At 39.3% G+C, this 25,413-nt stretch overlaps 2 protein-coding genes across 5 annotated transcripts in view; one reads left to right on the top strand and one right to left on the bottom strand.

Moving 5' to 3' along the window:
* mtor (mechanistic target of rapamycin kinase) overlaps nt 1-25,413 on the bottom strand; it is a 366,257-nt gene that overhangs the window by 189,066 nt on the left and 151,778 nt on the right. The window lies entirely within an intron of this gene.
* On the top strand, nt 8,986-25,336 carry LOC125466569 (angiopoietin-related protein 7). Its single transcript, XM_048561205.2, has 5 exons — nt 8,986-9,630; nt 15,777-15,877; nt 17,039-17,233; nt 17,471-17,669; nt 19,954-25,336. The coding sequence occupies exons 1-5, from the start codon at nt 9,249-9,251 to the stop codon at nt 20,121-20,123; spliced, it is 1,047 nt and encodes a 348-aa protein (XP_048417162.1). The 5' UTR covers nt 8,986-9,248; the 3' UTR covers nt 20,124-25,336.

Genomic DNA, 25,413 nt, shown 5'->3' with positions numbered 1-25,413 from the left:
GTGAGGGAGGAGGTGTGGGGGCAAGTGTAGCATTTCCTGCGGTTGCAGGGGAAGGTGCCGGGTGTGGTGGGGTTGGAGGGCAGTGTGGAGCGAACAAGGGAGTCACGGAGAGAGTGGTCTCTCCGGAAAGCAGACAGGGGTGGGGATGGAAAAATGTCTTAAACCATTGTCGCAAACCATTTCCACTCCCCCTCCCATTCTCTAGATGACATGCCCATCATGGGCCTCCCTAAACCAGCCCAGTTCGTCCCCTCCCCCCACTGCACCACACAACCAGCCCAGCTCTTCCCCCCCACCCACTGCATCCCAAAACCAGTCCAACCTGTCTCTGCCTCCCTAACCGGTTCTTCCTCTCACCCATCCCTTCCTCCCACCCCAAGCCGCACCTCCATCTACCTGCTAACCTCATCTCACCTCCTTGACCTGTCCGTCTTCCCTGGACTGACCTATCCCCTCCCTACCTCCCCACCTATACTCTCTCCACCTATCTTCTTTTCTCTCCATCTTTGGTCTGCCTCCCCCTCTTTCCCTATTTATTCCAGTTCCCTCTCCCCATCCCCCTCTCTGATGAAGGGTCTCGGCCCGAAACGTCAGCTTTTGTGCTCCTGAGATGCTGCTTGGCCTGCTGTGTTCATCCAGCCTCACATTTTATCAAGTCACGTCAGGAGACTTGTTTTGGATAAGCAATTTTACTTAGAATACATTAATTGCATCTCAATAGATAAGTCCAGGTCCTCAGAAAAATAAGGCTGCACCCAAGTTAAACAAAAGACCAGTTAAGATGTCTGATTGATCTACTGAACCGGTCATACACTCGGATTAGGCACGATGTCACTTACAACTTATTTGAATTTGAGCACCATATTAAAATATGCTGTGATTTAGAAGGTACTGAGGGCAAATGAATATCAAAGAAATTAAATCCAGAGAAACATGTCACAAGTTTCCATTGCTTGGCTCAACCATAAAACATAAAGTTACTCATTTTTAGCAATGCCTCACATGTGAATCTTCCAGATGTACATTGTAGTACACAGCAAGGTTTTATCATATTCATGATTAGAAAGAATGATACATGTTAGCCATTGACCTGGGACGGCAAGAAAATAAAAAGGGTAGTTGGTCGCTGAAACACTGGCACTATAGAACCAACAAATATAGGGGTGTTCTTGTTTAAAATTCAGAAGGACATCTCACAAAGATGAAACCTGAGGGGAAAACAAAATCCATAGCATGTTATATGGATAATCATTCTCTTTCGGGCAATGCGCATTTGACAAAATCCATCGCAGACAAAAGGGTGAGAACTGACCTCACTAATTAGAATGAAATGTTGGAAAAAGAGGTCTCTTAAAATAAAATGGGTTGATGCATGTCAGAATGCTTTACAAAAAGAAATGCTTGCTGTAAGAAATTATTAAATGATTTCAAAGAGGGCGGCTGTGTTATAACGAGCACAGGGAATATTGCATTAAGATGTTGGGATAAAAAAAAATTTCTTTACTTGATCTGTATCTATTTCTAAGTGGAAAAATAATTTCTTTTAAAGCATGAGAAATACGGGTTATCTTAACGTTGTGAATATAATGAGAAAAGAAAATTTTTTTTATTAGCTTTGGGCAGTTTATGAAAGCTTTGAATTTGAAGGAATAAAAGAGAAACATGCTAAGATCTCTGTTAATTTACTGATGATTTTCTTTAAGATTAAAAATAAACTGCTGATGGCTATTAATTAATTATGTGAATACACGAGCACCTGTAACACTGAGTGGAATGAGAGATGTAAGATTGAGAATGTCAAAAAAAAACTCTCTTTTGATTTAATCTTTCCAACTGTCTTGGATTCCATTAACATATGACTAACATTTACAATGGCAACCAGACCAGTATCTATAAGTAAGTATATTGAAGGATGAAGGGAATGAAAACAATTGCAATGAGAAAGATCAATACCCATAGATGTGCTGCAACTGAATCAGCTTTGTTTGAATTTGAGCAGTTCAATCATAGCTTCCAGCTGTTTAACTCATGTTTTAGTTAGTTGCTAAAGTTTTCCTTAATGATATGTTAGAAAATGTTTATTTTTTATCAACCCTTCAAAATGAAACTTTGTTATGATTGAAACTGTAAAGTTAACTAAAGAACAATTTATTTTTGAATAATAAGTAGTCCGGTCATTTCTTACATCATTGTAATGGAATTACTGTGTAACACATCGTTGCCTGACATTAAAGCATTACTAAATGTACATCTACACATTATTATGTCCACTCAGTTCTAAACAACCTCTGCAGCTATTACAAAGATGTAGAGCACCATTTCAAGAGATCCAGGAAAAAGCTCATTTTGCATCTTCAAAATGTTGCAAAATGAAATTACATAAATCACAGCTGAGTTGAAAGCTCATTTTTGTGATTTTTATGATAACTTTCAATAATTTGATCAAAACAGTGACTATTGATGATCTCATTCGGAAAACGGGTGCAAAGTGGTAAAAGGAGTGATTGAATCATTGATGTATGGAAGGACAGACAAACCAGAGTACTGTCCATGAAAGAGATAACAAGGTGTAGAGAGCTGGATGAACACAGCAAGCCAAGCAGTATCCGAGAAGCAGGAAAGCTGTCGTTTCGGGCCTAGACCCTTCTTCAGAAATGGGGGAGGGGAAGGGGATTCTGAAATGAATAGGGAGAGATGAGGAGGCGGATAGAAGATGGATAGAGGAGAAGATAGGTGGAGAGGAGACAGGCAGGTCAAAGAGGTGGGGATCGAGCCAGTGAAGGTGAGTGTAGGTGGGGAGTTAGGGAGGGGATAGGTCAGTCCATGGAGAACGGACAGGTCAAGGGGGCGGGATGAGGCTAGTAGTTGGAGATGGGGTGGGGCTTGAGGTGGGAGGAGGGGATAGATGGGAGGAAGGACAGGTTAGGGAGGCAGGGACGAGCTGGGCTGGTTTTGGGATGCGGTTGGGGGAGGGGAGATTTTGAAGCTTGTGAAGTCCACATTGATACCATTGGGTTGCAGGGTTCCTAAGCGAAATATGAGGTGCTTTTCCTGCAACCTTCGGGTGGCATTGTTGTGGCACTGCAGGATGCCCATGATGGACATGTCATCTAAGGAATGGGAGGGGGAGTAGGAATGGTTCGCAACTGGGAGGTGCAGTTGTTTGTTGTGAACAGAGCGTAGGTGTTCTGCAAAGCAGTCCCCAAGCCTCTGCTTAGTTTCCCGGATGTAGAGGAGGCCACATCTGTAACAGCAGATACAGTATACCACATTAGCAAATGTGTAGATGGACATCTGCTTGATGTGGAAGGTCTTCTTGGGGCTTGGGGTATGATTGAGGGGGAAGGTGTAGGGTCAGGTGTAGCACTTACTGCGGTTGCAGGGAAAAATACTGGGTGTGGTGCGGCTAGTGGGGAGTGTGGAGTAGACAAGGGGATCATGGAGTGGTCCCTCCAAAAAAGCAGATAAGGGTGGGGAGGGAAAAATGTCTTTGGTGGTTAGGTTGGATTGCAGATGGCGGAAGTGTCGGAGGATGATGCACTGGATCTGGAGATTGATGGGGTGGTACGTGAGGACGAGGGGGATTCTGTTTTGGTTATTATTGCGGGGAGGGGGTGTGAGGGATGAGTTGCGGGAAATGCGGGAGGCATGGTCAAGGGCGTTCTCGGCCACTGAGGGGAGCAAGTTGTGGTCCTTAAAAAACAAGGACATCGGAGATGTTTGGGAGTGGAATGCCTCATCCTGGGAGCAGATGCAGCAGAGGAGAATGAATTAGGAATAGGGGATGACAGTTTTGAAAGAAGGTGGGAGGGAGGTGTAGTATTCTAGGTAGCTATGCGAGTCGGTGGACTTGAAATGGACGTCGATTTCTAGGTGGTTGCCAGAGATGGAAATAGAGGGGTCCAGGAAGGAGAGAGAGGTATCAGAGATGGTCCAGGTGAACTTAAGGTTGCGGTGGAAGGTGTTGGTGAAGTGGATGAGCTGTTTGAGCTCCTGAGAGCATGAGGTGGTGCCAATACAGTCATCGATGTAACGGAGAAACAGGTTGGGTTTACGGCCAGTGTAGGTATGGAAGAAGCATTGTTCCACGTAACCTACAAAGAGGCAGGCATAGCTTGGGACCACGCAGGTACCCAAGCCACCCCCTTTGTCTGTAGGGTCTGGGAGGAATTGGAGGAGAAATTGTTACGGGTGATGATGAGTTCAGCTAAGCGGATGAGGGTGTCAGTGGAGGAGGACTGGTCAGGCCTGCGGGACAGGAAGAAGCGGAGGGCCTTTGTGCCATCTGCATGGAGAATACAGGTGTATAAGGACTGGACATAAAGATGAGGTGTTGGGGGGCAGGGAATTGGAAGTTTTGGAGGAGGTGGGGAACGGTGGTGTTACGGATGTAGGTGGGGAGTTGCTGGGCCAAGAGGGAGAAAATGGAGTTGAAATAAGTAGAGATAAGTTCGGTGGAGCAGGAGCAGGCGGAGACAATGGGCGGACCAGGGCAGTCAGGTTTGTGGATTTTGGGAAGGAGACAGAAACAGGCAGTGCGGGGTTGGGAATGATGAGGTTGGAGGCTATGGATGGAAGGTCCTGAAGTGATGAAGTTGTGGATTGTTTGGGAGATGATGTGTTGGTGGTCTGGGGTGGTTTCATGATCAAGAGGGTGATAGGAGTCCGGTAGGGGGAGGTAGTATCCAGGAAAGTATTTGTTTTAAGTTGTTTTGAGTCCTTCAGAGCTTAACTTCCTCTATTTCTATTTCCGATTTATAACGTCCTACAAATCTACTCTTTTCTGCCTCTTGTTGATTTTTTCTCTTTTCTTCAACCCAATGAATGCTTTTAGCTATCCAGACCTGACAATTTTGCCATCCTCCCCTTAATTTCAATCCTCCCTTTTGCAAGGCTCTTCTTAAAGACAATCTCCTGGATCAAAATTCTGGTAGCTTCCTGATATCTTCCAAGTCTCTGTTCAAGCTGAAAAGTGTTAAGTAACTTCATGACCACACAACAACCATCTCAAACAAGCAAGAATCCAAACACTGCCTCCTAATGTTCAGTGCTATTACCATCAATCCTGGGGATTGCCATTGACCAGAAAATGAACTGGGTCAGTCATATATATGCTGTGGAGATGAGTACAGGTCAGCTACTCAGAATTCAGTAGTGAGTAACTTGGCTCCTGTCTCCCCAATGCCTGTTCACCATCTGCAAGGCATAATTCAGGATTGTGATAGAATATCATCCCCTTGCATGGATGAGTGAAGTTCTTACAACATTCTAGGAGCTTGACACCATCTAGGGCAAAGCAGTCCATTTTTGGAACCTCATCCACCACCTTCAACAGTACTGTCTTCAACCCAATGCAGAATGAATTACAGCAGTTTCTCCCCCCGTGTTAAACTGGAGAAAACTGCAGCTCATGCAGGAAAGCAGGTTGGACAAGCAAAATTATAAAAGAAATTGCAAAGTACCGACTCGTGTCATAGGGCATATGGAAGCTGATTGTGGACATTGTCACTAAGAATTAGAATGCAGTTGAAAATGTGTGATGAGGGTAAGGATAAATTCTGGAGAGAATGAAAAGATCACAATCAAGAAGTAGAAACAAAGCACCGTTTTGGGACCTTTTACCTGTGGTTTGATGAGGAGGAGTGGAACTAAGTGATGATGGTCCAAAAGAATGAGAAAACCAATGACAGGAGTCTGAGGAGGACACAGTGGGTACCTGTGCCCAAGTCTGTAAAGAAAGGTAATTGAACATTTCACAGTCAATATTCTGTTGATATTAAAATGTCACAATATTGAACTTCCAACAAATCCATGTCCACTCTGGAGTGACTATGGCTCATAGTCTCAGCCGTCAAAACTCATATTTGGATTTCAATGCACATATTGTTGCAGAAATATAAGAATTAGAGCTATTGTAATTTGGGCTTTTATAGTGGTATTTTGTATTCCTGTAAATGCAGATTCTGTATTTTGTATTTCTTCAATCTAGTAATGAATTACTTTAAATATATGTTATTGCTGTCAATAAACAAATACTCATTACTTTATGGTATTTACATCCGAGGCCAGACTCAATAAGTGAGTTGCAGAAGTGTTAAATGAAGCACTCTGCTTCCAGCTCCTGGTGAAATGAAGTTCTGTGGATAAGCATGGGAGCAAGTTGCTTTAATGCAGTCTCTTTTGTGGAAATCGTGGACAATCCACCTGCATGGGAGACAAGGGACATAGAGCATAGAACATAGAACAGTACAGCACAGAACAGGCCCTTCAGCCCACAATGTTGTGCCGACTATTGATCCTCATGTATGCACCCTCAAATTTCTGTGACCATATGCATGTCCAGCAGTCTCTTAAATGACCCCAATGACCTTGCTTCCACAACTGCTGCTGGCAACGCATTCCATGCTCTCACAACTCTCTGTGTAAAGAACCCGCCTCTGACATCCCCTCTATACTTTCCTCCAACCAGCTTAAAACTATGACTCCTCGTGCTAGCCATTTCTGCCCTGGGAAATAGTCTCTGGCTATCAACTCTATCTATGCCTCTCATTATCTTGTCTACCTCAATTCGGTCCCCTCTCCTCCTCCTTTTCTCCAATGAAAAGAGACCGAGCTCAGTCAACCTCTCTTCATAAGATAAGCCCTCCAGTCCAGGCAGCATCCTGGTAAACCTCCTCTGAACCCTCTCCAAAGCATCCACATCTTTCCTATAATAGGACTTTAAAGATATACATTTTTAACAATCAGTACTAAACCTGTTCACAGAGGTATATTTTGCAGTGACATTGGTGATTGAAAAGTAGTAAATTTTAGGAGACAGGTTGTGGCATTTATTTAATCAGCATTGAGAAAATGAAAGGATCATTAGCAATTTGTGAATTACAATGTTCTGTCCAGTCATAAAACTCCATAAAATTAATATCTGGTAAACGGCTATAATTATTATTCCTAGTTAACATATGTCAAAAGATTTTAAACGGTCATAGTTAAGAGCCGCTAAAGAAACTGCCACAATTTGGTGTTAATTTCCAAACAGCATTCAATAAGATATCGCACACAAGGGTATTTACTAAAATAAGAGGTCATGGTGTTCAGCTTGGACACTAGCATGAATGGAGTACTGGCTAACTAAAAGACAGAATTGGGATAAAGGGGGCATTTTAGAAATGGCAACTTGTAACCAGCGAACTGACCATTAAGATAAAGAGCAGAAACAGGCCATTTGGTCCACTGAGTCTGCTTCACCATCCAATGAGACCATGGCTGATCTGAAAATCATCGACTCCATTTTCCTGCCTTATCCCTATAACTCTCGATTCCCTTACTGATTGAAAAATTTATCTTTGTCTTGAATATACTTAACACCCAGCCAGACAGTTGTATGCGGTAAAGAATTCCACAGATTCATCACCCTCAGAGAAGAACTTCTTCCTCATCTCTATCCTAACTGGGCAACCCCTTACTCTTAGATTGCGCCCTCTGGTCCTACAGTATCTGACAAGGCCAAACTGTATCTCACAATTACCCTGTCAAGCTTCCTAACAAGCTTGTATGTTTCATCAGGTCATCCCTCATCCTTCTAAATTCTATTCAGTACAGGTCCAAACTACTTCATGTCTCCTCATAAGAAAATCCCTCCCTATCTGAAATCAACCTGGTGAACATACTCTGGACTACCTCCAATCCCAGTCTGTCTTTCCATTGACAAATAGGCCAAAACTGCTCTCAGTATTCTCACAGTTATCTAACTTAACGTCTTGTATAGTTTTTTCTCCAAGACTTCCATATTTCCATACTCCATTCCCTTTGAAATAAAGGCCAACAGTAATTTCTCCTCCCCATCACCGGCTGAACTTGAATGTAGCTTACTGAGATTTATACATGGGAATTCCAAAATCCATCTGTGCTGCAGCTTTTTGCAGACTTTCTCCACATAAATAATAATCATCTCTACTATTCATCCTGTCAAAGAACATAACATCATTTTTAGGATGGCAACCTGTAACATACGGAGTGACACAGGGACTCGTGATGGAGTATCTATTATTTACAATATATATTAATGACATGGATGAAGGAAGTGAATGTGCCATAGCCAAGTTTGCCGATGATACAAAAATAGATGGGAAGGCAAGTAGTGAGAATGGGACAGAGTCTATGGAGAGATCAAGACAGGTTAAGTGATAGGGTAAAATCTCGGGAGATGGTATGTAATATAGGAAAATGTGGGAAGATGTATCTGAAATTCTGGAAGAGCTGGCTTTGATTTACTGTTTGCAATATTATTTAAAGCAGTTTATCTTAAACTTCAGTTAAACATGTGAAGTACATCACAAAATAAAAATGCAGGCAACTTTTAAAATATAATTTTGATTACAAATGAAGACTGCAGGATAAATCTGCAACATGAGTCTGATGTGGCTAACCTCAATAAAATGTATATCAGCTGCACAAGTAAGTGAAACAGTATGTCGCTTAAGTATTTTAGCAGCCTAAAGTAATCACCTTATAGTGCTCTGCCTGCACAAAAAGGAAAATTGCTGACTTTTTTTGTTTTGTTACTTTTCAAAACATATTTCTTCTAACATGATGTACAATAGATTTTACGTTTAAAAACTCATAGGAAACCACTTAAGATCACTGTGATTATTTGAGTGTGGTATACTATTGGAAGTTATTCCTCAACTTGTAATAACTTTGAATAGTTTAACTCGTCATGTATCTATAAGAAATGAGGGGGGTAAGAATAAACTTGCTTCTACCTTCCTCTGCAACACTGGTAATATAAAACCTAGAAAAGCTGACAGGACTGAAGTCCTTAACTCACCAACCTCAAACAAAAGACATCCTTCTCCCAAAGAAAGCTCCAGCCCACATTCCTGTCAGCACCTGAGGCTAATTGATGGACTGGGAGGAGCATGCCACATGCGCAGGGAATGGGAGGGGCACAGACTAAAGATGCATTAGGTATTTAAGATGCTGTGTCTGGGCTATTTTCAAGACCGCCTACATTTTTCAGAAAAGGACACCAGGAATACTTAAAGCGAGCAAGTTTCAATCTTTACTGGATGAAGTGCACAAGACGAATTTCTCTCAAAAAGCTTCTAATTATTCTAAACTACTAAAACAAAATTTTGAAACAATCAAAGTAAATCAGCAGTTTTGTTACTGTTTTTGAAAACACAATCCAAAGTGGCAAGTGTTTAAACTCAAGGACAAAAGATTTTTATATTAATTAATTTCCAAAAATGATGGTCAAAAATTGTTTTTGGCTTCTTTCATTCATTTTGTTCCTTTGCATTGTTTCTCCAAGTTATAGCCGTGTTCAGAAAGCACCCCGGAGAAGGGGAGCTGCAGGAGGACTCAATATTCTGAAACTTATGACCTGCTGTGATGATCTTAAAGAGCTGAAGATCCAGGTGGCCAACTTGACTAGCATTCTGGCTGAGCTCAGTAGGAAACAGGAGACTGACTGGATAAATGTAGTCATGCAAATGATGGAAGTGGAAAATGGCTATCGGCAGATGGAATCTCGCATTACAGAAGCTGAAGGAAAATACTCTGAAGTCAACAATCGGATAGACATTATTCAGCTTCAAGCAGCCCAAACAGTTACAGAAACATCAACAGGTAAGAGTAGATTATTTTGATGAGTGAACGATGGGAAGGAAGATGTTATTAAATGTATTTGTCATAAGGTCGGATTTGGAATTAATAATCACAGGCAGTTGAAATTTAACTGCTACAAAGGTGCTTTAGCCATTGAAAAAATATTAAAAGCTCTTCAGTTTGAAAATAGTTACTGTTATTTCTTTATAGTTGAAATTAATCAGAAAGATAATATTTCACATTTATATATCAGTATTATGAAGAAACAACTTACATTGATTAACTACGAACAACAACCACTTGTAAATCGCATTTAACACAGTAAATTATTCCAAGAGACTTTACAGGAGCATTATCAGACAAAGCTTGTCAAATGAAAGCCAAATTTCTACTTAATAAAACACAGCTGTATAATGTAGTCTGGGTTTTCCCAATCTTCTTGAGCGAGATCCCAGTCAAACTCGTACATCATCCGGAAAATTTTCAATTATGTGTACAATGGCTCACAAAAAATAAATCTGGGATCATATTTGAACTGAAAGAGCACAGCTGATTCTTCTCCAAAAAATACAAGTGCCTTTGAACTCACTCAACCCAAATCAAACTCTCCAGCATTCTCTGTGAACAAGGCTACTAACTAGTTTTCCATTTTACTTATTAACAGATTTCATTTCACTACATTTTCTTTCTGCAAGAACCTACACTAAAAGTAAAGCAGTACTTTCAATATTTTTTTCTGTCTTGTTAAAGTAATCCACAAAACACTAAATTTTAATTGGTTTATATATTAAACAACATTAAATTGCTCATTCATCGTTTACAGAAGGTCAATATATTTAATGCTGCCAGTACATGACATGGAGTTACTCAAGTAACTAGAGTTTGAGTTGATTTTGCCACAAAGAGCTATTATGTTCAAATTACATTCTGTTTTAGCACAAAATGTACTAATGCTAAATTTGAACAGTCCAAAAAATTTCATCTAAAAATTTCAAAAATTCTGTTAGCTCATAATGTACTTAAATGCTGCAGTAATCACAGTTATTTTTACTTCAAAATTACAAAACTTTTCAAATCAACTGCAACAGTGAGAACAGAGATGTATACTGGCAATTTAGTTGCTTTTAATCTGTAAGTTCGAACTTTGCGGGATAAACTTTCTCCTCATATGAAACTAAATTTTTAAAAATCATTCATTCCGATCGCATTTTATATTATGGCTGAATTTATGTGTATTCTAAATTTAAAATGGCAAAGGCAAGCCTGGTTTCCTCCCCACCACTTCAAAAACAGAGGCAGGGCATGAGTGACAAGTTCATGATGGGATCCCAGGCTGTATTCAACAGTGCACATGTTACAACTTGTGAACCAGGATTATATTGTAATGATCAGGAACCCCGCTTTTCCATTCACTGGTGCAAATTTCCTCAAAGCAGAGCTTGTCAAAGCTAAAAGCTTCAGGATAAGTTCGTGAAACTACCAAAGGGCTTTCTATCTCCAATCTCAAAACAGAAATCCATGCCTTGCAGCTCCTGCTTGTACGTTGCATGTTTAGCAGTCCAGTTGCAAAGTCATATTTGCACATGTAGCTGGAGTCCATACAAAGAACACACATTCCATTCAGAGACCTCGAGCCTGTGATTCACACGATTCTGTCAGAGACTGAGTCAAAGAAGACAAGAAATCTCAGTAATCTTGCATTTTCACCAGCTACTGAAGCAGATCAAATGGCATTCTTTCACTATTCAATCATTATCCGAAACAATGCCCGAAAGGATCTTGCTTCTCACCTCACCTAAAGAAGTCAGAAAGATTCTGGAATCATTTATGCACTTATTGGATTTGTGACATTAAACTCAGAGGTTCAGTTTCTATTGACACATTGAGCTCTGTGAAATCAGGAACTGTCTCCATCCATTCAGTCCACTGAAACTGGAGTTGTGAACTCAACAACATTCATAGGTTCACATTTTCACAATTAAGCTGCGAGGTTGTTTGTTATTCAGTTCTGCTATAGATGAAGACCCAATTGTCTGTACTGCCTGCAATGCAGAAGGACAAAACTATCAGTATGGATCAATAGTGGCATTCTTGCCTCAGTTGCAGATCCAAACCCAATTCCAAGGCTAGGGTAACACATTTATACAGTGCAACAATCACCCAGAACTGTCACGGTGTCATCTTTTGAGTGAGATATTAAAGTAAGGCTCCATGCAGCTATCCAGATGAATGCAAAATGTCCAATGGCACTCTAGACAAACTTTCTGCCTTGAAAAGAAAGTGGTCCTTCATATTTTTATTGTCTGTGCCACTTTACCATAAGTAAAACTTACGGTGGATTTCTTTAAATATGAGCAAACTAACCTTGGAGGTAAGAATATCAAATTTAATCTTAAACTAACTGGATCAATCTGACACCAATTGTATTTTACTGTCAATTACCTAGCCATTTAACGGATTTTGTTCTAAAAATGACACATCTTATTCAATATGGCAATATTGTTCCATAGCTGTCATTTTCGAACTGCACCCCTCAGCAATAACTTAAGCAGAAGGGATGGAAAATAGGCTGACATTTTAGCCTTTTTGTGTTCTAATATTTATAGAAGGAGTCTATCAACATTACAGTGCATTAGTTTGAGGAGAGCTTGGTGAAATTTTAGATCAGTTTGCCATTTCACAAAGTTCAAAGTAAAGATGTTGGCAGTTTTTTGGAGAGAGTAAGAGGGCAGGTGAGAAGTTGGGGAGGGAGATTGGTGGTGGACCTATTCTGCAAAATGAATGAGCTGTTAAATAGGTTTAAAATAACTGGAAAAGGTTTCAGTCAGAATTAAGTTTCTTTTTAAATGTCTAAGACATTCAACCAATATAGTACCATCTAACTGAAGCACTAAAATAGACCTCAACAGTTGACAGATTACAGACATTGACACCGTAATGATCTAAAGATGCCTTCTACTGATGAAGAATGCTTATTAACCCGAAAAAGTGAAAATATAAAATTTCTGAATTTTGTGCACAGTTCAAAATGACCATTTATATTTTAAGTTCTGCAAATCGTAATTGCAACAATTACAAAACAATTCTATCGTAGGTGGTTAAAAACCATTTTACTGAAGAAAGGGACAGCCTCATTTGTGATATGTTTGATGACTGAAGAGCCTGGCAAGTGTCCTTATTGTTTAGATTTGCTCAGGAAATACGGCCATTTGATGAAGTCATTGAAGGATGCTCACCATCTCTGGATTAATAATCAGATGAGTGTGACTTCAATGGAGGATGAGAAAAACAACAGACAAAAATAACTTCAAGACAATTATTAAGGATCACAAAATGTGCAATTATAAAAGTTATTTTTGATGCAGATAGCACATGGAGGGAAATATAAATACTATGTAAGGTGGAAAGGCCCATCTATCCACAAGATCCAGAGGCTATTTTCATTAAGATACAATCAAATTGTTTGAGCGAATTGCTGCAACAGTTGTTAAACCATCTGACTCTAAAATGACTATAATTTGTAATAATCCTAGAAATATCCAGCTCCTCAGTCAATTTATGACATTTCAATGCACTACTGCCTCACAGTGCTAGGGAGCCAGGTTCAATTCTAACATTGGGTGACTGTCTGTGTAGAGTTTACATGTTCTACATGTCTGCGTGTGTTTCCACCACGTGCTTCAGTTTCCTTCCACAGTCCAAGGATGTGCAGGTTAGGTGGACCGGCCATGCTAAACTGCCCTGTATTGTCCTAGGATGTGCAGGCTAAGTTGATTAGCTACAGCAAAATGTGCAGTTACTGGGATAGGGTGGGATTCTCTCCAGAGGACTAGTGCAGACTCGTTGGGACAAATGGCCACTTTCTGCATTGAAGGGATTCTGTTCTTCGATGACATTCTATAATCATACAATGAAAAGATTTTCATTTTTGGGAAACAAACCAAATTGTTACTTGCAAGATAACCTCAGGCATTTAGAAAGACTACATTAAATCTAGAACAAAAATATTTACACATCTTATTGTAATACATCAGCATCAAATCAGAAGTTATTTCACATTTTTGTACACACGAGACTCCATTTACTGAACAGGCAACAGAACATCGGCCACGTACACAAAAGTTTATACATGGGCACAATTCAACTGTCTTCTTTTGTTGCTATCTTCTAGGAGAAGAACTAAAATATTGGCTCAAACATCCATACTTTATGCAAGACAAAAAGAAAATAATGTTGGCAGCCATGTGCCAGGGAAGCCTCAACAACTCGGTCAAATAATGTTCCCAAAATGCCTACGTATGGGGAAGCTTTTTCAGCAGTAAAGTGATTGGAAGCAAGAAACCAAGTTGGTGTCTGCCCTCCCTGGTCCAAGAGTCCTAATGCCAACTGCAGTATCTCATTTGGTACCAAAGTTCAAATCAGCCATTTTAGTACAGGAAGTAAATGTAAAAGAAGTGTCAAGTATCTGAAAGACCAAAATTGTTCTGATTCAGTCACCTGAATGACAAAAATTATCTGGCTGCATATTTCCCATTCTAGAGCACTAACAGTTCTCTGCTGTAATGACACTATGTTCAACTTCTCTTAGGAGTCCAGAGTTCTATAAATAATGTATTTTCCCTTATTGTTGTTTCTGTGTCTTTGCTATGAAGTGTGCTCATATTTATTTAAACTTCCACTGAACAACCCAGCTCTGCAATTTTCCTGTACTCTGGGCACCTGACAAGCCACAGCTTTGCGTACTGAACCATATTTTGGAAATAGTTCAAAAAACATTGCTGAACTGAAGAATACACACAAAACAACATACCACTAACCTATTCATGATATATCACTTTCGACAGTCAGAGTGCAATGAAAATTTAAATTTTCTGTAAGTTAATGTTAGATTTTTTTAAATCAATTGGAGGTATTTAGTTCGAAATCTGCACAAATTAAATTTAAAGCTGGATGTGTTTCCAAGTTACGTCAAAAACTATTCATCAACATTAATTAAAATGGGTTTAATTAGAAGTGCATACATCTGGCTTCAGTTAAGTTTGCACTGTCTTCACATGTAACAGCCAGTATCTAGCGTATAACTGGAGTAGGTCTTGACTGTTTCAACCTTTGAACTCATAAAGATTAAATAATTAATTTGTTTCAGTTAATGAAAATACAGAAAAGCTATAAATTTGCATGGCTGATTTATTTCTATCAACAGGGATCAGGTACGCTCACTGGTTTGTTTTGTTTTGAAAGATGAAAACAGTATTTAAACCAAGTCACTAAAATTAGATCGACTCTCCTGTTTATTCAAAAGTAAACATCTACAAGTTTTTTCTAGCCCTAGACAGCAGTATACAGAAAATTCATACAAATCAAATCAGAGTATTCTCCGGTGTGTCAATGAAGTGTAATTTGTGGTTCTGAACATCAAAGATGCAGGTGAATACATAATCTTTGTTTAAGAAAAAATTAACCAGAGAGTAGTTAAAGCACTGACCAAACTGTCCTTGGATCCACTAATAAGGCTGCCATTATCAACACATTTAGGAGAGAAATGGATAAATGCCTTGTGAGGAAGGGTTCGGTAGCTATGGGATACAGAGCAAAATGTAGTAATTCATTTATGATGTCTATACATCCCCTCAAAAGCAGAAGAAGAAGACAACAAAATTGACTGAAAACAAAGATAAATTAGGATGAAATGAGCAGTTTAATTCAGATGGTTATAGCAAAACACAAGCCTGTACCCACAGGAAAATAATGCCAATGTAATACGTACAAAATTTTCAGAGGAATGACGTACAGAACATTTCAAAGTGACCTGTACATATGCTGCATTTGCTAATATTCTCACAGCTAATATTTGAAAGATTAAAAAAAGCTCAACTTATTTCAGTGCTTCCTTACTGTAATGGATTTTGTAACTATTTAGCATTGTTTTATTGACAGTGATTAAGACAATGAATTGAATTTTCCTGGTCAAGTGAGTACCGAATATCAGCACAGATTTCAATCACAGTTCCTATTTGTACCTCTCATTATGGAAAATGTTTTATAAAGATATTATTAGAAAGCAGGCCAGTCTTTATTTTTGCTCAAATATATGCAGTAACAATAACAGTTTGACTTAAAACATGGGAACTCAAATAGTAATGCAGTCGTTAATTTCTTGTTCGTAGATGCCATGTATGACTGCACATCACTCTACCAGAAAAATTATCGAATATCTGGAGTATACAAGCTGCCTGCCGACGAATTCCTAGGAACTCCAGAATTTGAGGTTATACTGTTTGAAATAAACATTCTTTACTTTTGTCATCTTTTGCACATGCTTCACTGTTACAAAATATTTAAATTGGTGGACTGCAATACACAAACATTTGTTATTTATCATTTGTGAAGGTTATACTCTGGTATGAGAACTGTCCATGAATACTGTATATATATATATATATATATATATATTATAGAACATAGAACACAGAACATTACAGCACAGTACAGGCCCTTTGACCCTCCATGTTGTGCCGGCCTGTCATACCGATCTGAAGCCCATCTAACATACACTATTCCATGTATGTCCATGTGCTTGTCCAATATTGTCTCTTCTTTTTACTGATCATTATAAACATTGTAAATTTGACCTATACATTTTATGGATTTTATTGTTGAAGGAGGGGATATGTCCTGTGAGTGCCCAGAATAAGAATTTTAAATAAAAACGTTACTGCTCTGTTCTTTAAATAATTAATATTTAATGCATTTTCAGTTATCTTTATCCAAGTTAAACTAAAGCTTGCTTCAATGATTCAAATCCATTTTAATTTATGAGCTCACTGTCAATCAGGAAATTTTCAATCATTTGCTTTTTGCCACAGACAATGAAATCAGACTGAAAGGGTGCAAAGTTCCATAACAGGAAGAAAGCAGCAACTATATTTTTTCAAAATCTGATTGATCCAGTAGCAGGAATCCATGAAAAGAATGTAATTTAATAGAAGTAGAATACAATGAACTGGAAATAAACAGTCCGCTAGCATTTGCAAACAGAATAATCATAATCGATGCCCACATTCTCCCACCTTAAATCAATTAATTAATTTAGGATTACATTTGAAACATTACCATCTCATTTTGTTTTTACAAGTTACTTTTATTTTATTTTTTACAGTAAATTGTCCTTATTTTTATTTCTAATTCCCTGAATTTCAAATTTGTTCCTTGAGATCTTTTACATAATGCTTTTAATTGGGCTTACCAAACAGGAAATCCAAAACAAAATTCTGCATTCATCCAAATGATGAGGCAATAGGTTATGGGCCCAAACTTACAGCGAATGATGCTTTGAATCTTATTACCAGAAAGTGGAAGTCTAGTTAATAGCATCAGTTTTCAAGATTACTCTTTATGATGTGTTGAATATTTGTTTGGACTACTACAGGTATACTGTGACATGGAAACTGGAGGTGGCGGCTGGACTGTTATACAACGTCGAAAAGTTGGACTAAGCTCTTTCTACCGTGACTGGAAACAGTACAAGCGAGGGTTTGGCAACATCCGTGGGGACTTCTGGCTGGGCAATGATCACATTTTTCGGTTAACTAGGCAGCCAAGTATACTCAGAATTGATATGGAGGTAACCCATTAGAATTTCTTTTTATTCATTTTTCCAAAATAATGAATTCTATTTCAGCTGAAACATTTAATGAACGGAATTGGACACAGTAAGTCATGTAACATTTAAATTTGCACCTTAAAAAGTGAAATATAAACTAAATGTGAATTAATACATTCATTAAATTTTTACAATGTGCTGGTAACAATTTGTATCAATGTAAGTGGGCTGTTTAATTACTTGCTTATGTAACAATAGGACTGGGAAGGACATACTTGTTATGCAGAATACGACTACTTTTCAATAAGCGATGAATTCAACAGCTACAAATTAATAATTGGAAATTACAATGGGACAGCCAAACGGGACTCACTCAGATACCATAACAATACTGCCTTCAGTACAAAGGACAAAGACAATGACAAGTGTGTGGACAACTGTGCATACTTCCGCAAAGGTAAGAGCCAATAAGTAAACATAAAGAAAATAAGACTTTGTTGTGCTCTTGATGGATCAAGGAATTTTCAGTTAGTGTTCATTTGCAAAATGCTATATTAAAATTAAGTTAGAGAAGGAAAACTATAGCCTTCCACAAAATAATTCATTACACTGGGCATATGTGATCAAAAATAGAAAAACTCTTTAACAGTAATGCTTGCCGAGAAATATGAAAATATATTGCATAATTGGGGTGGGGCATGACTGCACAGTGGTTAGCACTGCCACCTCACAGCGCCAGGGACCCGGGTTCAATTCCAGTCTCGGGCAACTGTCTGTGTGGAGTTTGCACATTCTCTCTGTCTGCGTTCCTCTGGGTGCTCCGGTTTCCTCCCACAATTCAAAGATGTGCAGTCTATAGGGATTAGCCTTGCTAAATTGCCCTTAAGTGTTCAAGGATATGTAGATTAAGGGAATAGGTCCAGGTGGGATTGTCTCGGGGTCAGTGTGGATGTATTGGGCCAAAGGACCTGTTTCCACACTGCAGGGATTCTATGATCAATGATCTATAATCTACTAATTGAGTGAATTCCATGAATACACTGAAAAGAAAAATTTAAACTGCGCCTGGAAAGACACTGTGACCACCTGGCCTTTCCAATTTAAAAAAAATGTCACCATCAATCAGCATCTTAGGAGCACAAAAGCTGATGTTTTGGGCCTAGACCCTTCATCAGAGAGGGGGATGGGGAGACGGTTCTGAAATAAATAGGGAGAGAGGGGGAGGTGGACCAAAGATGGATAGAGGAGAAGATAGGAGGAGAGGACAGATTAGGTGGGGAGGTAGGGAGGGGATAGGTCAGTCCGGGGAGGACAGACAGGTCAAGGAGGTGGGATGAGGTTAGTAGGTGGGAAATGGAGGTGCAGCTTGAGGTGGGAGGAGGGGATAGGTGAGAGGAGAACAGGTTAGGGAGGTAGGGACGAGCTGGGCTGGTTTTGGAATGCAGTGGGGGAAAGAGAGATTTTGAAGGTTGCAAAGTCCACATTAATACCATTTGGCTGCAGGGTTCCCAGGCAGAATATGAGTTGCTGTTCCTGCAACCTTCAGGTGGCATCATTGTGGCACTGCAGGAGGCCCATGATGGACATGTCCTCTAAGGAAGGGGAGGGGGAGTTAAAATGGTTTGCAACTGGGAGGTGCAGTTGTTTACTGCGAACCAAGCAGAGGTGTTCTGCAAAGCCGTCCCCAAGCCTCCGCCTGGTTTCCCCAATGTAGAGGCAGCAACAATGGGTACTGTGGATACAGTATTTCATATTGGCAGATGTGCAGGTGGACATCTGCTTGATATGGAAAGTCATCTTGGGGCCTGGGATGGGGGTGAGGGAGGAGGTGTGGGGACAAGTGTAGCACTTCCTGCGGTTGCAGGGGAAGGTGCTGGGTATGGTGGGGTTGGAGGGCAGTGTGGAGCAGACAAGGGAGTCCTGGAGAGAGTGGTCTCTCCGGAAGGTAGACCAGGGTGGGGATGGAAAAATGTCTTAGGTGGTGGAGTCGGATTGTAGATGGCGGAAGTGTCAGGGATGATGCATGGTATCTGGAGGTTGGTGGGGTGGTCTGTGAGGACTAGGGAGATTCTCTTTGGGCGGTTATTGCGGGAGCGGGGTGTGAGGGATGTGTTGCGGGAGACACTATCAAGGGTGTTCGACCACTGCGGGGGGGGGGGGGGGGGGGGGGGGGGGGGGGGGGTTGAAGAACGCGGACATCTGGGATGTGCGGGAGTGAAATGCCTCACCCTGGGAGCAGATACGGCACAGGCAAACTCGTCTCCTCCCCCCAATGCATCCCAAAACCAGCCCAGCTCGTCCCCGCCTCCCTAACCTGTTCTTCCTCTCACCTATCCCCTCCTCCCACCTCAAGCTGCACCTCTATTTTCCACCTACTAACCTCATCCTGCCTCCTTGACCTGTCAGTCCTCCCCGGACTGACCTATCCACTCCCTACCTCCCCACCTATCTTCTCCTCTATCCATCTTCAGTCCACCTCCCCCTCTCTCCCTAGTTATTTCAGAACCCTCTCCCCATCCCCCTCTCTGATGAAGGGTCTAGGCCCGAAACGTCAGCTTTTGTGCTCCTGCAACACTGCTTGGCCTGCTGTGTTCATCCAGCTTCACACTTTGTTATCTTGGATTCTCCAGCATCAGCAGTTCCCATTATCTCCAATCACCTCCTCTGCTACTTCCCTAATTTTTAACCATAAGAAATAATACCACAATTTATACAATGGCCTATTATCTTGTCTCCTGCAGGTGGTTACTGGTACAACTGCTGCACAGATTCCAATCTGAATGGAGTTTACTATCGCCAAGGACAGCACACTCAAAACTCTGATGGCATCACATGGTACGGCTGGCGTGGTTCAAATTACTCACTGAAACAAGTTGAAATGAAGATTCGCCCTCAAAGCTTCAAGCCCTGAGCGCTAGGCAATTTCTGACTTCATAAATGGGAAATTTAAGTTAGTATTGCATTTTCTTACAGAATTATGGACTGATGGATTTTTCAATGCAAAGCTTTTGAGATGTTCCTTTCATCTCTCCGCTAAATCATTCACATGCAATTATATGTCTGAAAATAATTACAGATTTAAGTGAAAATTACTAGCTGCCCTAAGGGGCTCTTTAAAGAGACAAAAGAGAAATTAAATACAGTTTTAAAATTTTACAGCAGAAATGTCACTGTGGTCATCAGTAGGATTAAATGATGTGAAACTTAATTTCACAATCTGAAATAAAATGCAAATTTAAGAATTAGAGAGCAGACTACTCCAAGGAAAACTTTGAAGCTCACTTCTCAGATATAACAAAAAAATGCAAAAACATGAACCACCTCTCCCCAAACCCAAAAGTTTATGCATGTATCAGTGGTTCATAAGAAAAATATATTTTCCCAGGAGCAATGTGGGTTCATAACATCAATCAGATTGCTTGGAGAGCAGGACTGAAGTATCAGAACAGATGGAACATGGCAATATATTAAAAATGCCTTTTTTAAATGTAATTTGTCATTGATTTGGTAGAAGTAGAATCAATTAGACATTTTTTCTTTAATTTGCATCAAACTTGGAGCTAAAATAAAAGATAATCAGTTATGCTCAGTTACTACAGACTAATGTTGACAACTTTGACGAAGTTACATTTAACTAAGGAAATGCAGTTTCTAAATACATTTTATTTTACTTAGAGTTGAGTTAGGATGGGAAGGCTAGCTGTTGACAGATATGCAATGGTTTATTCTCTTCAATCTGGGCTGCATATGCTTCCATGGGACAAAGTGATATGCCCTATTTCCAAAATAGTTTCTGGTTTCACTTGATTATTCCTGTCACTATACTTAACAATGTCAAGATCTGAAAAACAGGGTTGGACTGATAATGCATGTTATGGAAAAGTATACAGAGATTCACATTCAGAAGCATAGTAACACTGAAGTGTTAGCAAATTCATCAAATTAAAAGATTGTTTCATGGGTTTCAGTATTTGCCCATACCGACGAAGGGATGCCAACAATTAGTGAACTAAGCCATTAACATAGCCTCGTTGCAACCAGTTTAGAATCTTTCTTTTTAGTTCATTCATGATGACAGGGTCATTATGCCAGCGTTTAGTGCCTAATGGGCAGCTGAGACTCAACCACAATGCTGTGGGTCTGCGATCATCATTAGATTACTTCAGATATTTAACTGAATTCAAATTCCATCATGTGCTGTGGTGGGATTCCTCTCTGGGTCCCCAAAACATTACCTGGATTAGCTGTCCAGCAATAATATCACTAGGCAATCGCCTCCCAATGTTCACTAGCACAATTTCATGACAAACACTGTTGAAAGTTACACCTGGTTCGAGAGTAGTCCAAGTTCAGTGTCACCACTAGCTATTTAACAACTAGTGTAAGTCTTGGTAGGAAGGCTGAGAACAGCATCTCTGATCTCCTTACCTATTGTAATGGGTCTACACATCTTGTTCCAGACTGTTGCTCTCAAACAGTATGGTGTTTCCCTTGGTGAAAATGTTTTGAAAAATCAGCCCTTTGTCAAAATTTAAAATATTCTGGGGTGTACCTGCTTTGAGTGGGGTAAGTTGGGTGTCAAAGTAACACTTCCAATACAAAATAATCCACATGACTCTAGCAATTGTGCATATTCACGTAACTTCTATATTGCTAATTGTCCTTTCGTATACTGAAATTAGACAATTTGTGACCTGTCAGTTTATTGGGCTGCAGTTGGTGGAAAACTTTTGTTCATCTTACAGATTGGCATGTATGTACTTGCAAAGGAATATTAGCATATTCAGCTGAGTAGACTTCCATCTTTTCCAGCACTTTGATAAAGCTAGTTCAGCCAAAAGAATACCTAAATTAGGTGTACATCACAAGATAATTCAGCTTTTAACTGGGGCCAATATTCATCTTAGTGTCAGGGTTTAATGTGGTTATCAACAGCTAGTTATCACATATGAGTTTGAGACAGAGTACTTATTTTCTACTGTTATTAAATTGCAGTTTAACAGAAATTAACAAGATTTGTTGTGCTTTATTGGTAAAATTTGTGCAACATTTAATAGGTAAATTTGTACTTTATTTAGGAGAACAATTAAATACTATACTTCCGCATTATTTAAATTACTTTACTAATATTGATTATTACATTATAAACACATACTTAAGGTCATTTTGAAAACTGCAATGGCAAATAAGAACTTGCCAAAATAAAACTTTTTAAAGTTTGCTTCATTATTATGAGACTGCTTGTAATAAACTTGTACCAAATTCCTTAGTCCCATGGTGCAGCTAACCACAAATTAACTTGATTTTATTTGATCTGTTGAATTCCAGCAATGGTGGTACACTTCAGTGGGACATGCCAAAGCAGAACTTATTGTTTCCTTATCTTAAGCTTTATTAAAACCAAGGTCATTTGTGCAAGGCCACTAGAAAAATGGAAGAACTAAAAGATTGATGTTGAAAGTATTACTGGAAGTAATACCCTATTAAATTAATTGGCCAGTTAATTATATCAAATTCCCTGAGAAAACGTTTTCAAAAATACTCATTTCAAAACTCAATTTAGAAACTAACTCTCGGAAAACACTCAAATATACTGCAGGTATTTAAATTACACTAATTTAATATTTAGTGAGACCTGGTTCATTAGTTCATTCCAACAGTCAGGAATACCACTTTACCCAACCAACATTGTCGAGGAAGTTTCAAATGTTCCACAAAAAATGCCAAGCCCTATGCTTTAAACTTTTTTTTAATAGAGTTTCCTTGCAGGAACGGAGTAACATGATGGTTGAAAACAGGAAAGACTCGCAAGTAACTTGCACAACCAGGTTCAGGAGTACTACCTGCAACAGTTCAGCAGTAATATGAAATCAGCTACTTTTTTTCTACTACTTGCACTCTAACAATGGTGCTGCCATCATTGAATTCCCACCGTCATCATCATGAAGGTTACCATTGACCAGAAATGTAACTGGGCTACCTGTAGAAATACAGTGTGTATAACAGCAGGTCACAGGCTTGGAATAATGCTGCAAATAACTCATCCCCTCACTACCCAAAGCCTGTTCACAATCTACAAGGCACAAGTCAAGAGTATGATGGAATACGCCCCATGTGCATGGATGTATGTAGCTCAAACAATATAAGGAGCTTGGCACTGCCTCCACCACCAATGCTCAGTAGCAGCAGTGTGTACAATCTACAAAATTCAAGTATAAATTCATCAATGCTCCTTAGACACCACCTTTTAGACTCTCAACCACTGTCACCTAGAAGGACAAAGGCAGCAGATAATAGGAACACCACCATCTGTAAATTCCCCTCCAAGCCACTCACCATCCTGATTTGAAAATACATCATCGTTCCTTCAGTGTTGCAGGATCAAAATCCTGGAACTCTTTCTAATGGTCTTGTGTGTCTACCTACAACAATTAGAGAAGGTAGCTCACCAACACTTTCTCAAGGGCGACTAGAGACGGGTAATGAATGCTGGCCTAGCCAGTGATGCCTACACCCCATGAGTGAATATAAAGAAAACTCCTCACTATAACATCTTATACAATATTCCACAGGAAGTTCATCTGACAATCTAGCTGCATTGACAATGACTATAGCTTATCTTAGACTGGAGAAGCTGGAACTGTTTTCCTCAAAGAAAGGAATGCTGAAAGGATACTTGATGGACGTATTCAAAAGCGTGAGGGATCTGGACAGAGTAGATAGGTAGAAACTTGCCACTTATCAAGAACAAGAGGGCACAGATTTAAAATAATTGATGAAAGAAACAGAAGTTGTATAGGGGAAGAAAAGTTTCACGGAACGAGTGGTCTCTGAAAGGGAATTGTATTGTAATCTGAAAAGGAAGAATACTCTAGGTTGCAGGAAAGGTGGGACAAAGACACGAGGGAAATTGTTCATATGGAGAACCAGCACAGACATGATAGGCCAAATAGCCACCAACTGTTCTGGGACAATTGTATTACCTTGAACAGATTTCCCCTTCCCAAAAATAAAACCCTCTTAACTAAATGTTCTTTAAAGGGCAGAAGTAGTTGTAGACAACATGATTGCAGCTTTTATTTTCAACAGAAACCGATACATATTATTAACAGCATATAAAAACACATTAGCAGTTTTGTTCAGTTACGTCATAAAGTTATGCATCTATTACAGCTGTCTACCGCATATGTAATTTGATCTATTTAATACACTATGCCAAGGTTCAACCTGGAATAATGACCACATAGTTGAGGTCTTCACAGGGAAGATGACAAAGTTAAAACTAGTTTTACTAAGGGAATCAACAACTTTATATCTGTTGCTCTTCAAAATAAAGTCTGCTTTTTTTAAACAAAGAAAATTAGTATAAAGGATTTAAAAAAAAATATAATCTCATGCTTAATAAAATTCCAAACTCTCAGTATGCAACAGAACTTAAAAGTTTTGGCTGATGCACATGATGAACAGTTATTTTGGTCAAGGCAAACTGAATTAGTGTTAACAAGATATTCTGATCTATTGTTTTTAAATTGTGCAAGAAATATGAATGGACATAAAGGCAAACAGGTAGTTGATTACAAATGCATAGCTCATTAGACTCTTTGCGGAAAATATCAATGGAGAATCTTCATTTTTTTGGCTTGATTTGCAGCATGTTTTGTTAAAACAATTCAAGCTTTGCAATTTGCTTCTTTGCATAAGGTACATGCAACTTATTAGAAACTGTTAGCACATTTCTAGACTAAAGTATCAATAATAGGCAATTTATAAAGGATTCATTTTATTATTATTTTGTGACCGTATACTTTTATTTGCTTCAAGAAAGCAAACTTCTTAGGTGAGAAATAGATACCAATTTGTATAAACAGGAATTCATTTGGGGCTTCGCACATCTTGTTGTGTAATGTGTAAAATAGCAAAATAAAGTTATTAATGTAGTTATGTACAACCTCATTGCATTGTACAAGTCTAACTTTGATTTAGAACAAGTTTCTCCTTAGAGGTACTTCATACCTCAGAGTGATACTTGTTTCTCCAGCAAACCAGAAATGTAGTGTACCATATTACAGTATGAGTTTTGTAGTTTTTATGGACATTAAACATTTCATAAACAAATGAAGAAAAGGAGACTGACTTTCCATTATTTATTTGTTGAATGTGAATCACTGTACCCAAGTGATAGTCTCCATATTTGCTGAGTT

This window comes from Stegostoma tigrinum, chromosome 28 (genome assembly GCF_030684315.1).
Source record: "Stegostoma tigrinum isolate sSteTig4 chromosome 28, sSteTig4.hap1, whole genome shotgun sequence".
NCBI lineage: Eukaryota > Metazoa > Chordata > Chondrichthyes > Orectolobiformes > Stegostomatidae > Stegostoma > Stegostoma tigrinum.
The sequence above is the reverse complement of the archived record's forward strand: the minus strand, read 5'-3'. Positions and strand labels throughout refer to the sequence as shown.